Source organism: Brachyhypopomus gauderio, unplaced genomic scaffold (assembly GCF_052324685.1).
Source record: "Brachyhypopomus gauderio isolate BG-103 unplaced genomic scaffold, BGAUD_0.2 sc465, whole genome shotgun sequence".
Lineage (NCBI taxonomy): Eukaryota > Metazoa > Chordata > Actinopteri > Gymnotiformes > Hypopomidae > Brachyhypopomus > Brachyhypopomus gauderio.
Genome location: NW_027507286.1, coordinates 1 through 14,215, shown reverse-complemented (window position 1 = coordinate 14,215; position 14,215 = coordinate 1). Strand labels below are relative to the sequence as shown.

At 41.4% G+C, this 14,215-nt stretch overlaps 1 protein-coding gene across 1 annotated transcript; it reads right to left on the bottom strand.

Moving 5' to 3' along the window:
* Positions 1–6,864: 6,864 nt before the first annotated feature.
* On the bottom strand, positions 6,865–14,210 carry LOC143506333 (mitogen-activated protein kinase kinase kinase 11-like; the record flags this gene model as incomplete). The annotated part of the gene is made up of 6 exons (XM_076996305.1): positions 6,865–11,605; positions 11,875–12,483; positions 12,853–12,959; positions 13,392–13,533; positions 13,776–13,892; positions 13,985–14,210. Coding segments are annotated over 6 exons (1,806 nt in total), but the record flags the coding sequence as incomplete, so codon positions are not given.
* Positions 14,211–14,215: the final 5 nt, after the last annotated feature.

Below are 14,215 nucleotides of genomic sequence, written 5' to 3'. Positions count from 1 at the left end.
TTGTGTAGGAGAATGACTGTGGATTATAATAAGTCTCTCCCCAATACGGAGTATTAACTGGAAAAGTTTACCAGCAGTGCCAATGTAATTAAAGCCAGCATTATTGAGTATAGTGGCTCACTCAGACGGGGTAGAGCAAAACAACCGCGCAGCAGAACCGTGATGGAGCAGCCGCACTAGGTCACTCGCTGGGCCGATGCGCGTACCGTAGCAGCCGTGGTGGAGTAGCCGTGCTGGGTCACTCGCTGGGCCGATGCGCGCAGAGGAGAAGCCGTAGTGAAGCAGCCACGCTAAATCTCTGGGTCGGTGCAGGTACTGTAGATGCCGTGATGGAACTTGGACACTTACTGGGCCAGTGCGCACAGCTGAGAAGCCGTGGTGATGACACAGAAACATACGAAGAAACAGGACGCGGGGAGAAGCGGCAGTCCAACAGACGGACGCCAGCGTGCTCTCACCCGTCAACGCGACAGTGACAGTGACAGTGACTTCTCAACTTCAGTGACTTCAGGTGTCTCAAGATATGTTGCAGATATCTTCCCATAATTTGGTAGAAATGGGAAATGTTGTCAGGGTGAATTCTGCAGAAAGTGCTTCCATGTCCTTTATAAACCATTGTTAAAAATGTTTTTGATGGATAAACTGTAAATTATTTTAAAATATACTTCTTTATGTATGATATATATTTTGCTGGCAAGGTCCAGATCTCTTTCCAGTCGAGGTTGTTAAAGATGGTGTTCCAATAGATACATATGGATTAGATACACCATCTTTCTGAAACAGTGAGCATATATAATGATTACTATTGTGTGATGTAGAGAAACATATTTTCCCTATTTCAAGATTGGTTGGGTCGATGGGTAATAATGTTGGATCATGTCCTGGTGTACTTTTAAATAGCATACTCACTCCAGCATGTATAGCATTTTATAACTAATTCAGCAAAAGAAATTGCAACATTGAATTTAATTAATAAATCTTAGTTACTAAATATTTACTAAATTCTTGATTTGTCAGTAGAGAGCCATTTGAGTTAAATAACCATAGATGGTAAAATAAAGATTTGTTTCTATATACAATGTATTTGTTGTTGCAATCTCTAGGTGAATAATTATCAAAATAATTTTGGATCTTTAAATTTTCAGGTTGGTCTTTTTTTCATTATATCATTCAGGCCATGCCATATATGACCTATGTTGCTATAACTCAAACCATGTAAACCAATTCTGAAAGCAAGGGGGCAGTCCCCCTGCTTATATACAATCCTAAACACCATTCAGCAGTTCTAGCAAGCAGGTTATCTTAAGCACAGCATGTTCCAAAACATGGGCGCCCAACAGGCTACTTTGTCTCACGTATGTGTATCTCCTAATATTCCCTAGAGTTAGCGGAAGAAACTGATGTATCAGTTGAACACAGAGAAAGCTAAATGACCCAAGTATAGTAGACTAGTGAGTACCAGTTAACAGTGCTCTTACCCTTCACACTCTCCCTGACCTGGGTCACAGTATAGCACAAATGCATAATATTAACTAAACATAAGTACATGATTACATTGAAACACACTACTTCATTATTGTAGTCCTTCTGCTTAATCAGAACAACATGTACTAAATCATAACGTTCATAATGATCTCTTATAATCTAAATGACGTGACCTAATCAAGAATGACATAATTTCTGTCACAGTGATCAACTCCTAATTTCAAATGCTGTCATGGATTGAGGTTCCTGTGATGTGCTCCAAGTTTGGTTCAAATTGACTTGTCGGGGACGCTACTGTACACAAAAACCTCTAAAATCATCAAAACTAATGCTGCAATCCTGTCATGCAGAATACAGAGAAGTAATGAATCTTGTATGATTCAGACCAATGAGCCAAATAACTTTGTAATTACAGTTGTGATCAAATTTATTCAACCCCCAATGCTGCGAAGGGTTTTATGGAATTCAGTGCACATTTGTAATTGTGTTCATAATGAAATCTTACAAGGACTTGTTAAAGAACTAAATGCAACTAAGATAGCATCAATTTTTTTTGTCATAAAGTATTAAATGGCCTTTTTGTGATTTCTTCATTGACACAATTATTCAACCCCTTTACGACTACCACTCCTAAGAACAGAGGTTCATTCCAGTGTTTTCCATCAGGTATTGAAAACATCTGTGGATGTCATCGAGCAGCAATCAAGCATGATAAGCACCAATTAGGCAGATTTAAAAGGACTGTGATACTCAGCTCCTTCTAGACATCTACTGGTGTGTTTCCAAGCATGGTGAAGGCAAGAGAATGGTCCCAGAAGACAAGAGAAGAGGTTATTGCTCTTCACAAGAATGGCAATGGATATAAAAAGATTGCGAAGTTGTTAAATATTCCAAGAGACACTATCGGAAGGATGGGTGTTCATAGCTGTTATCTATGTGTTGTAGTCCATTGTTGTCTTATTATTTCAATAGCTTTTAAATAGTCTATCATAAGACCACCAAACAAGTTCTAATATATTAAAGGCATCTTAAACAACAACCTACAACTCAAATATGGATATTTCTACCTCTTACCTATTTGTGGTGGTGAGTTTTTATCTTATAATTTCAATAGCTTTTTAACGGTGCATTATAAGACCACCAAACAAGATCTTATATATCAAGGGCATCCTAAGCAACAACCTACAACACAGATATGGGTATTTCTACCTCTTACCTATTTGTGGTGGTGAGTTTTATTCTAAGAATTTCAATAGCTTTTAAACGGTCTATCATAAGACCATAAAACAAGTTCTCATATATTAAGGGCATCCTAAACAAAAACCTACATACCTTATATGTGTATTTCTACCTCTTGTCTATTTGTGGTGGTGAGTTTTAATCTTATAATTTCAATAACTTTTAAACGGTCCATCATAAGAGCACCAATCAAGTTGTATTACATAAAGAGCATTCTAATCAACAACCTACAACACAGATATGGATATTTCTATCTCATACCTATTTGTGGTGGTGAGTTTTAATCTAAGAATTTCAATAGCTTTTAAACGGTCCATCAGAACAGCGCCAAACAAGTTGTATTACATTAAGTCCATGATGACCAGCACCCTACAACTCGGATATGGGTATTTCTACCTCTTACCTAATAGTGGTGGTGAGTTTTTATCCAATTATTTCAATAGCTTTTCATAATACTCTGATTTTATGAACAGCACCTGCAAATACCCATGTCTGACATGTAGGTTGTTGTTTAGGATGCACTTTGTGTAATACAACTTGTTTAGTGCTCTTATGATGGACCATATAAAGTCTGAGTACCTCAAATTGGTGCAAGGTACAAATACCCATGTAAGAGTTGTAGGTTGTTGTTTAGGATACCCTTTGTGTAATACAACTTGGTTGGTGCTCTTTTGATGGACTACTTAAAAGCTATTGAAATGATAAGATTAAAACTCACAACCACAAATAGACAAGAGGTAGAAATAACCATATTTGAGTTGTAGGTTGTTGTATAAGATTCCCTTAATATACAACAACTTGTTTTATGGTCTTATGATGGACCGTTTAAAAGTTATTGAAATTATAAGATAAAAACTCACCACCACAAATAGGTAAGAGGTAGAAATATCCATATGGGAGTTGTAGGTTGTTGCTTAGGATGCCCTTTATATATAAGAACTTGTTTCGTGGACTTACGATACACCGTTTAAAAGCTATTGAAATTCTTAGATTAAAACTCACCACCACAAATAGGAAAGAGGTAGAAATACCCATATCTGTGTTGTAGGTTGTTGCTTAGGATGCCCTTGATATATAAGATCTTGTTTGGTGGTCTTATAATGCACCGTTAAAAAGCTATTGAAATTATAAGATTAAAAACTCACCACCACAAATAGGTAAGAGGTAGAAATACCCATATAAAAGTTGTAGGTTTTTATTTAGGGTGCACTTTGTATAATACAACTTGTTTGGTGGTCTTATAATGGACCGTTTAAAAGCTATTGAAATTATAAGATAAAAACTCACCACCACAAATAGGTAAGAGGTAGAAATACCCATATCTGTGTTGTAGGTTTTTGCTTAGGATGCACTTTATGTAGTAGAACTTGATTGGTGCACTTATGATTCACCATTTAAAAGCTATTGAAATTATAAGATTAAAACTCACCACCACAAATAGACAAGAGGTAGAAATACACATATAAGCGTTGTAGGTTGTTGTTTAGGATGCCTTTAATATATAAGAACTTGTTTTATGGTCTTATGATGGACCATTTAAAAGCTATTGAAATAGACAGAAACTCACCACCACAAATAGGTAAGATGTAGAAATACCCATATCTGAGTTGTAGGTTGTTCTTTAGAATGCACTTTGTGGAAAACAACTTGTTTGGTGGTCTTATGGTGGACCATTGAAAAGCTATTGATATTATAGAAAGAAAATAAACAGTGCGCAGTGCTCTGAAACCTTTAAGACTGCCACTTGCGTCGTGTTAACCGTGTTAAGGTAATTTGTAGATGGTGCCTTAGACGTTGCAAAGGTTACAACAGTACATTTAAAATAACATGTTATCTACAATTAAAATACGCATATTCCTGACGTAAACAGAGTTGTAGGTGGTTGTTTATGTTGCCAGAAATTAGAATTTTCATATTTTGGCACTTTTGTTATAACTGTCTTAAAGCTATTGAAGAACGAATTCTGAATATGCGAACGTGAAACCAACTTTACCGCAGTGAGTTGGTGTTTGTAAGAAGCTGGTGGGACATTGCTCTGCCAGCTGGAATAAGTCGGCTCTGACAGCAGCTCAGAAAGAATTCAACCTTCCTGAACATTCACTAATTACTAGTCAGTTACCGATGTTGCAGTTAAACCTTTATGTGAATTTCTGTAATTTATTTTGTTGTTCTTTAAAGGTATTGAGTTTTAAAAATAAAACTGATAACTGCATTTAATCCGACAACCCTGGGAATATTTTTGTCACGTATGGCTTCGCCCCCTCTCCTAGCTGTCACTCCGGGTTCCCTTGTGTCTGTGTCCCGTGCCTGTTTATCCTGCCCTGCTCGTTGTCTCCGTGATTCCTCGTTAGTTACCACGCCCCCGTGTCATTGTTATCAGCTGTTCCTTGTTTCAGTTCTATGTATTTAAGTCCCGTCATTCCCCCAGTCAAGTCATCCGTGGTTTTGTTCTATCAGTCGGTTTGTGCTTTCACGTTTGTTGTTTTTCAAGCCCTGTGTTTCCCGTCGTCTGTTTGTTCCTGCCTGGTCCGTGAGTCTTCCCTGTTCTCGTCTCGTCATGCCTGTTTCTTGTTCTTGTTCGGACTGCTTGCACGTTATGACCCCTGCCTGTTCTATCGACTCTGGTTTTGGTATTCCCTGTATTAAATCTCGCCATCTCTGCATTTGTGTCCGTCTCCTCGCTCCGTGGCGCGAGCCACGTTACAATTTTTTTATGTAGAAGTTTATACTTATATTTGATAGATATTTGAAACACGAATACAGGTTTAGGATTTAATGGATTTTTAAAAAATCGCAATTTAAATCGCAATATTCTGTGGAAAAATCGCAATTAGATATTTTGCCCAAATCGTGCAGCCCTACACAGGAGTGCAAAGGTGGAGGCTGGGCCGCGACCATTCACCCTGTGGAGGTCGGGTGTAGGGGCTTTGCAGGGGGGTCTGCAGTCCGACTCCTCCGTGCTGCTGGAATGACTGGAGCAAGCCTGAAGAGGGCAACCAAGGAGTTGGCAGAAGAGGCAGAAAAGGCGAGTTTCTGGATATGGCTGCGGAGGAAAGATAGCAGTTGGGGGTTAACACCGCAATGAGGTCAGCTGCAGGAAGTGGCGTGGGGAGACATCGCCACATGAACCACTGCCCCCCCACCCCACCCCCACCGTGAAGTGTCCTGGCTAGGGGGCGAAACACCAGTGAACAATGGCACCAGCTGACGACCTGGCAGCTGACCTCAAAGTGTACTGAAGGAGGTGCGACAGGCAGAGATGCCAAGCAGCTAAACCTGTACTACTAAATGACTATTCTTGATATCAAAAATATAATTTTCACTAGTAAAATTTATATTGTTGATATAAAAAAATAATTTGTACATGTAATAATAATAATAATTCTTACTAGTAGAAATAACATTTTTACTAGTGAAAAATGAATCCTTACTTGAATGAATTTATGATATCAAGAATTAAATTTGTACTAGTGGAAATTGTATTTTCACATGTATTAATTTAATTCCCGATATCAAGAAAAAAAGCTAAAACGGCTTTCCATACATGTCTGACCTTTAAGTGATTCGCTACAAGAAAAAAACTTTAAGCAACAATGACCTTCCAAACCTGCGTTTTGCTGCCACTCTGTGGTCAAAGATATATTACCTAAACTTCAGACAGGAGACCCATCAGTATAGCCTATTTTTGTGCGTTCGGTATCATGTTTTTAATAGTAGTCCCTTTATTCATGAGGTCTGAAGTGTATTATCAGCACATTTATCAACAGAAAACATTAAGGATTAGGGTAAGCAACTCACATGTTTTTATTATGAAACTGGTTCTACCACCCCCCTCTCCACACACATTAATGCCGCGTAGATGATAAGACCCAAGGCCTGGCATTTTAAAAGGAACTCCTAGAGAATGAGGATGAGGAAAGCCTGACCTTGTCCAGACCTCCCTAACAGCACAGACAAAACAGGATTAAAGTGCCAGTCTTTAGCAGTACCTGCGTAGATTATGCTGATATTTGGTAATGAGATTTACTTTATATTTTTACGTTTAAAAAGTTCTATAAAAGTGATGCTTATTAAGTAATCATTAAATAATTTTAACTTCAGTTACGTTGGTCTAGAAGAGAATCTTCAGGAAAGAGAAAATTGAAAGTTGTTACATTTTATTTGGTCTCATTTTTTTTCTTTTCCGTGTTCCACAGGTTAAAACTCATTACAACAGGCAAAACAAAACACATTTTTACACACAAATACACACACACACTGAAACATTATATCATAGAATGATTAGGCCCAGCCCAGCATCTCATTTCAATCACGAAACACAAAGACGTCACAAAGCCCAGCGGAGATCGATCCATTAAAGGACCAAACAACACCACTTAAGATGGGCACTGCAAACACAGACAGAGGAGACAGAGCAAAGCCTACTATTAAAAAAATTAACTGGGAATTAACAAAAAGCAGGCATGCATTTCTCTTGAAGAACACAAGACTGACATGTTGGACAATGTTTATACAAATCCAAGATGGCACGCTTCTTCAAAACTTTAGCAAAAATGTTTGTGTCCATAATGGTGCCTGAAGGACCCATTTGAAGTGTTATTGTTTTACACATTCGGAGTATCTTCCCAAATAAAACAAATGGAGGAAAAAGGTGGAAAACTGCTTGTGATTCAAGGCACGTGTCCTCAGTCAACATCGCTGAAGCTGTTCAGTAATGCACAGCACACATATCTCAACACTTTGCATTTTGCAAACTTACAATATTGTTTGATTTGTCCCTTTGCAGCACCCATACCTCTTATCTACATACTCCAGTGAAGTAGGCTATAAAATACAATATACAAAGCATCCTGACGAGGACTCTGTCTCTGGCCCTTTTAAATATCTTTAATCCAGTGTCTAAAAGGCCTTAATAAATATATCTTAATCTCTTTTTTAAATCTCTTCACCGTCACAGGGGATGTTTGCACAGTACTGAATGTCTACAAGTTGGAAGCTTTTATGGGCATCCATCACCTGCTGAAGCTGATTGTGCTTAGCACAGAGCAGTGGACAGATCAGTGACTTTACACCAGAGTGGTGGACATACTCCGCTCTATCCATCATGGCTCTCTGTCAAAGAGAGGTGCTACCTCACACTCCGAACGCTTATTGGCTAAGAAGTCACTTACAAATTTAAGATCAAGACTTTCTTTGGCACACATACGCTTATATATAGGATATGGTGTCTTCTGGGAATATTTAAATAGAAAAGGCAATTGATTAGAATGACCACTACTTGTTAACAAGTCTATTTAGTTATTCGTTCATGCAGCAAAAAACTCAAAACAGAGCATCAGCACTTAGAAAGGACACAGGAAAAACGTGTGTACAACCATGTGAGGTGTACAGTGAGGGGTAAATAGAGTGGAGTTGTGCACCCAGGATGCCTTCTGCAGAGATGAGTTCAGCAGATGTTGATCTTAGATAAAAGAACAAATGAAATCATGCTAATGTTTTTGGGGTCAGACCTAAACTGCATCTGGATAAAATAACTAATTTTGATGTTCACAAAGAACTCTTTAAAGATAAAACAGTCTTCAAGTTTTCAAAGGATTTAAGAGATAGCATCATCATGGAAATCCTTGTAAATTATGGATTTAAGCAGTTCACAAACGTTTCTAATATTTAAATGAGACATTAAAAATAATTTCAGGACAATAAACAAAACGACAATTTGACCAAAGTGATCATAAGCCTGTTGTGTCCTGTGTACTGTTAGCCTTGTTAGCAGTTAGCTATGGTAGCATTTTTGCTAAACTCTCCCATTTTGTTTGAAGCAAACTAAATGAACCTTAGGTTTGAACTTCATTGCTCTGACATTGCTGTTTAAGGAATGAGAGTTTCTCCAACAATAGTGGAGTAGAATCTTTCGATTATGTGGTGGTCTGTTTTGGTTTATAGCTGAAGGAAGTGATTAGTTAGCAGAAGTTAGCAGAAATGTGTAAAGGAGCAGGATGGCTAATCAATTTGCAAAGCAGAACAGGTAATCAACTTGTACAGCAGGACAGCTAATTGACACCTCATCTAAAGCTGCACTGCATTTCTGGAGTCATACTTTTTCCCTTGAAGTGTTTTGGACAGTGTGATATTAGTTATGCATGTACAGGAAAAAGAGAAAAAAGATGGAACAAGTGACAGGTGGATTTAAAATGAGTGGTGTGCTGGATTTAGGTGAAGTTTGATTTGAGCTGAGAACAACTCAAATGGGCTCTGGGTACTAAAGGCATTGAGGGGTTTTTAGTGCCACCGATGAAACCACACAAAGAAAGCAGCACTGCTACAATAACATAACCAATCCGAAAGTGTCTATAAATGGACCACGTCTCTCTCACGAGAAACCTGAAGCCGTTTTCCTTTGTTTAGCTGAACAACCACTCATTATGTGAAAATAATAGTTTTCCTCGGAAGAACTGAAGACAATGGATATATTGGCCAGAGGAGGATGGGTTCCCCCCCTGAGTCTTGGTTCCTCTCAAGGTTTCTTCCTCATGCCCTTAGGGAGTTTTTCCTTGCCACTGTCGCCCTTGGCTTGCTCACTGGGGGCTAGGACTCGGACACTTGTAAAGCTGCTCTGTGACAACAACTGTTGTAAAAAGCGCTATACAAGTAAAATTTGATTGATTGATATATATTAGCAACCACCTGTCATTAGCTGGAGTATTATGGTGGTATGATGAGAGTATTAGTAAATAATGAGATATGGAGGAGCATCTAATTATACCAATAATGGTCTTTACCTTGTGAAGATGGGCTTGAGAAGGAATTTCACGGTTCAAAACCAAGAACCTTGTTCAGTACAGTACATACATGCGCTTGGGGGGGAAGGTAGAGGACACCATGCCTCCAGACACAGTGGAGTCGGATCAGTTATAACCTTTGTCTCTTCAGGCTCGAATTACAAAAAGTATTTTTCAATATATGCTTAAAACTTGAATTAAGAAGTAAGATTGAGTGAATTAGTCACAATGACAAAGAGGCCTGCTGTGGAGTTTGACTACATTGGAACGCAAGTTAATTAGCCACCAAAAAACAAACAAATCTTCAGTAAAAGCCGTCTTCACAGTGATACTCCTTTAGTTGGCATATTCTGTTTAAAGTGCTTATGAGAATCTCAGAACCATAATCACTGAAGCACCAAGTTCAAAAGAGTTCAATGACCGTCTTAAGGTGGGTGGGCATTCCATGTGTCAAAGTTGCCTACTACCCAATTAAAACGCAGATCAGAGCTGCAGTTGGGTCAGTAACCCTTTTATATATTTCTGAAATTATTGCCACTCACATTGCTGATATAATAAACTAGGATATGCTTCATTGGCAATGTGAAGACTGCCACCACGCAGCAGTGTAGCCAGCCCGAGTTCCCCCTGCTCTTTGGCACATGTGTGGAACATTTAGCAGGTTTCATTTGCCCCTCCCTGCAGAACGTTCCTGTGCATGTGGAACAATGCAGCAGGCTTCCGGAACATTCCCGGATTATTACCTGCCCCTCTATGAAAGAAATCATGGAAAACAATGAATCTTTCAGTTCCTGCCAACATAGCATATCTAAATCAAGAGCTGAACTGGGCTGACGGAGGTTGCTTTAGATTCTGAACGGTTCACAGCAACAGAGTCAATCAGATAAGACTTGTAAATGTAAGGCAACATGAGTGATTGGTCTGCTCAGTGTAACGTAAACCTGCTAAACTGATCTTTAAGTAGTACACACCACTCTTTTAAGGAATAGCTCTCAGCCACACATGCTAACAGGTAACGGTAAATGAAACCTAGCAAAGCTCGTGGGCAATAAAGAAATGTTAGCAGATAAGACCAAGCGGATTGATTGCACCCCTTTTTGGCTTTCATTAATCATTAACCTCATTAGAACTTTTGGCTGAATTTCTCCCATGAGAGATGACCAAAGAACGGTCTCTTAAAACCTAATGTATATTGCAAATATCTCTAAGATTCACAGGAACAAAAATTAAAAAAGCATATTTCTCAGTTTTCCAGAATAACAATGCTAATGACATTGGAGGGAAATCCTGTTTGGAATGATGTTGATTCTGAAGTCCATACACCACATCTTGAAGAATTGTTTAGGTTCCTTTCTTTCTAAGCCAACACTGTAATAATGGAAAACCCAGTTTTTGGGGAACTATTTTATTTCCTGTAAAATATTTTTTCTTTTTTTTGTGAAATCTGGTGAAATGGCTATGCATTTTCCCTCCTTTTTAAGAGACCCTAGACCCCTGTTAGAACCTGTCGTCTGTGAGCTGCGCTGGAGATCTGAAGGGACTGAGTCCCACAGTCTTCCTGGGGCGAACCTTTTCTTTGGCGAGAGCCGGGGGCTTGCTGAGCGCAGCCCAGCCGAGGTCAAGGAGAGGGGAGTCGGCCGGGTTCAGCGGGGCGACCCTGAGAGAAAGGTTTGGGCTCCCGTTCGTGGAGCAGGGTGCAGAGCGGGACGTCGGGAAAGGGGGGCAGAAGGGGTCAAAGGGCGAGGAGAGGTCAGAGTTAAATGAAGGGTCAGCCTTGAGACTGAAGGGATCACAGTCAGGAGACGGGAAGGGGTCACAGTTCGTGAAGGGGTTAGTGGGTGACGGCTGGTAACCGAGTCGTGGGCTCGTGGGACTACTGGCTGATAGGGTGTGGTGCAAACTAGATTTTTCCGTCCCGCCAGCGGATATGAAACTCCAGGGGTCAATCCGAGGACGGATGGGGGACGGGCGAGGTCGCGGGATGATTTTGACATGATGATGTGTTTTGGGGCTCCACAGACGAGGGTCTGGGTAGAGGGCAATCGGGGTCGGAGACTTGTCTTCTGCTTCCATCGTATCTTGGCACAGCGGCAGATCCAAAACTGAATAAAAGGAATTGGGGAAGGAAACGGACAAGAAAGATTACAAAAAAAAGAATGAATTTGGTGGTACAGCCGACTAAAAAAAAAAAAAAAGGAAAATGTTGAGAAATGTAGGAAAACCAGTGGGAGAACTGATGGTGTAAATTCATGTGGCTCAACATCACGACCCACCAAACATTCCAGGTTAGTCTACCGGACACGGGTTAATCCTAATCTTGAACAATACTAACATGACTCACTATAGAAAATCCTGTTTACTCCCAACTTACCTAGCTGTGAGGCAAGTCCATGACTGGATCTTCTCCTTCTGTTTCCAGTCTGACTGCCCAGACTCCCAGTCTGACTCCCCTCAGTTACTGCATGTCCTGTTTCTCCGTTGGCCTGAGCGATCCACTCCGCTGCACTGTGTAGGCAGGTCCTTCCACCAAATCTCTCCCTCTCTCTGGGGTTTGGGGGTGGAGGAGTCAGGGGGAAAGGTTTACTGTCTGGGGGCTTCAGAGGGGGATCAAAAAGCCCATGGGGCAAGGAGTCCGTACTGAATGTTATAAGGTCCCCAACCACGGCGGGGTCTATGGGCAAGTCCTCGACATCCTCTTGGGGCTGGTCCTGCTCCAGTTCCAGAGCAGCAAGGTTAGTCCTGGGGGGAGCTCGAGGAGGAGGTGTTGGTGGACGATGAGGTTCCAGATGGCGCCCCAGAGCAATGGAGGCCAGAAGGGCGGCGCTACTCAGAAGGGCCTGGTGAGTGCTCTTAGCCATGAGGGGAAGGGCGGAGCGACTCTCTGGGTGAGGAGAGCAGCGGAAATATAGGCCTCCCTCCTCACTGCCCGAGTCCTCCTCTGGGAGGGCCGTCCATGAGTTCTCCTTTACTGAGCCAGAATCTACAGGGAGAGGAGGAGAGTGAAAGAGCAAGAATGAAACAGGGATGGAGGAAAAAAAAGAGAGAGACAGAGAGAGAGAGAGAACGCAAAGAGCAAACTGTTCAGATAAGTCAGGTAACCATATATTCTCCACATTCCCTTTTAGCACGTGTCATATTCTCTATGGTTAACCACGGCTAATGATTACAGAACCTGGAACCAGATTTAGACTGGAGTCCCAGATTTGAGGATATGAAAAACTTAAAGAAGATCTATCTAATTTTAAAAATCACCACATGTTCTCCTAGAGGACACGAAACACTTATCCTTAGTGTGTCCTTTCACAGACCTCCCACATTCTTTGATTCTAGTGTGGTGCAGACAGGCTACCATGCTGGCCTTGCTCCGGTGTGGTGGGTCTGTACGCCACAAAGTCGTCTCTGGATTCTCCGTTCTCACTGCTGTCCATCTCCAGTAGTTTAGCCCTCATAGACAGACTGAGAAATACGGACAGACGTGGAAATCGGTAACTGCAGTAGTAATCAGCAAAGACACAGCAGTCAAATAGCCAAAGAAGTTTATACAAAAACTAGACGTGCATCACCAGCAGGATGTGAAAGGAGTCTTCTGTAGTAGTACTTGTGTCAGGTACAGAGATTGGTACTCTGCCATATACGCTGTTAGAATGGTAGTATGGGTACCTGTGGATCTGTGTGTGTTTAATAGGGAATTATATATCTTTTCAGAAGGTTCTTCATGTGAATGTGTGTGTCAACCTATGAGTCATGGAGCCTCTACTGAAAGGATGAACTGACTGAAGTTCATGTTAAACGTTACATGTGGTGTGAGTTTGTATGTATGTGCGTGTTTATGTCTGTGTGCATGGCATGAGTGCATGTAAGTGTGTGTGTGTGTGTGTGTGTGTGTACCTGCTCTCCTGTGAGCTAAGGCGCTGAACTTTGGGGCTCTGAGGACTCCAGTGTGGGGCCAGCCTCCGATCCCCGTTAGCCTGCTTGAGAGGCAGCGACTCCAGAGGCCACAGAGAGCTCCACTTACTCTCACTGGGACTCACTGCAGGACAGCCAGGGGGACGGATATTAGAGTATCACTGTGTGTGTGTGTGTGTGTGTGTGTGTGTGTGTGTGTGTGTGTGTGTGTGTGTGTGTGTGTGTGTGTGTATGTGTGTATATGTGTGTGTGTATATGTGTGTGTGTATATGTGTGTGTGTGTGTATGTGTGTGAGTAAGTGCTGATGATTCAGTGCACATACACACGGGTTACGGCATCAGTGCGCTGTGGGCTAACACACTCACATTGGATGGCACGGAAACGGGGACCGATGGAAGGTGAGGTCCCAGAACCCAAATCGGGGGAGTTGCGCCTCTTCTCCAAGCCAGGAGATGCCTGCACTGTGATCTTATGGATGAAATCTAAAACAGAGAACTTGCATATAATTTCTGAATGTCAGCACAGGTTGTCAGCACGTGTGTGTGTGTGTGTGTGTGTGTGTGCGCACGCGCACCCTGTGGCATGCTGATCTTCTCTCCGTTCTTGCTCTTCAGTTTGTGCTTCTTGAAGGTGCCCTTGCGCTTCTTGACGTTGGGCTTCTCCTGGTTGTGGTTGAGGTGCTGGATGAGGAGGGAGAGCTCCCTCTCAAACACGTCCTGCTCCCACTGCGCCAGCTGCTGCTCACGGAGACGCAGGAACTCCTCGTGAGACTTCTGCTCCAGAGCAGCACGCTTCAGCTCCTCCT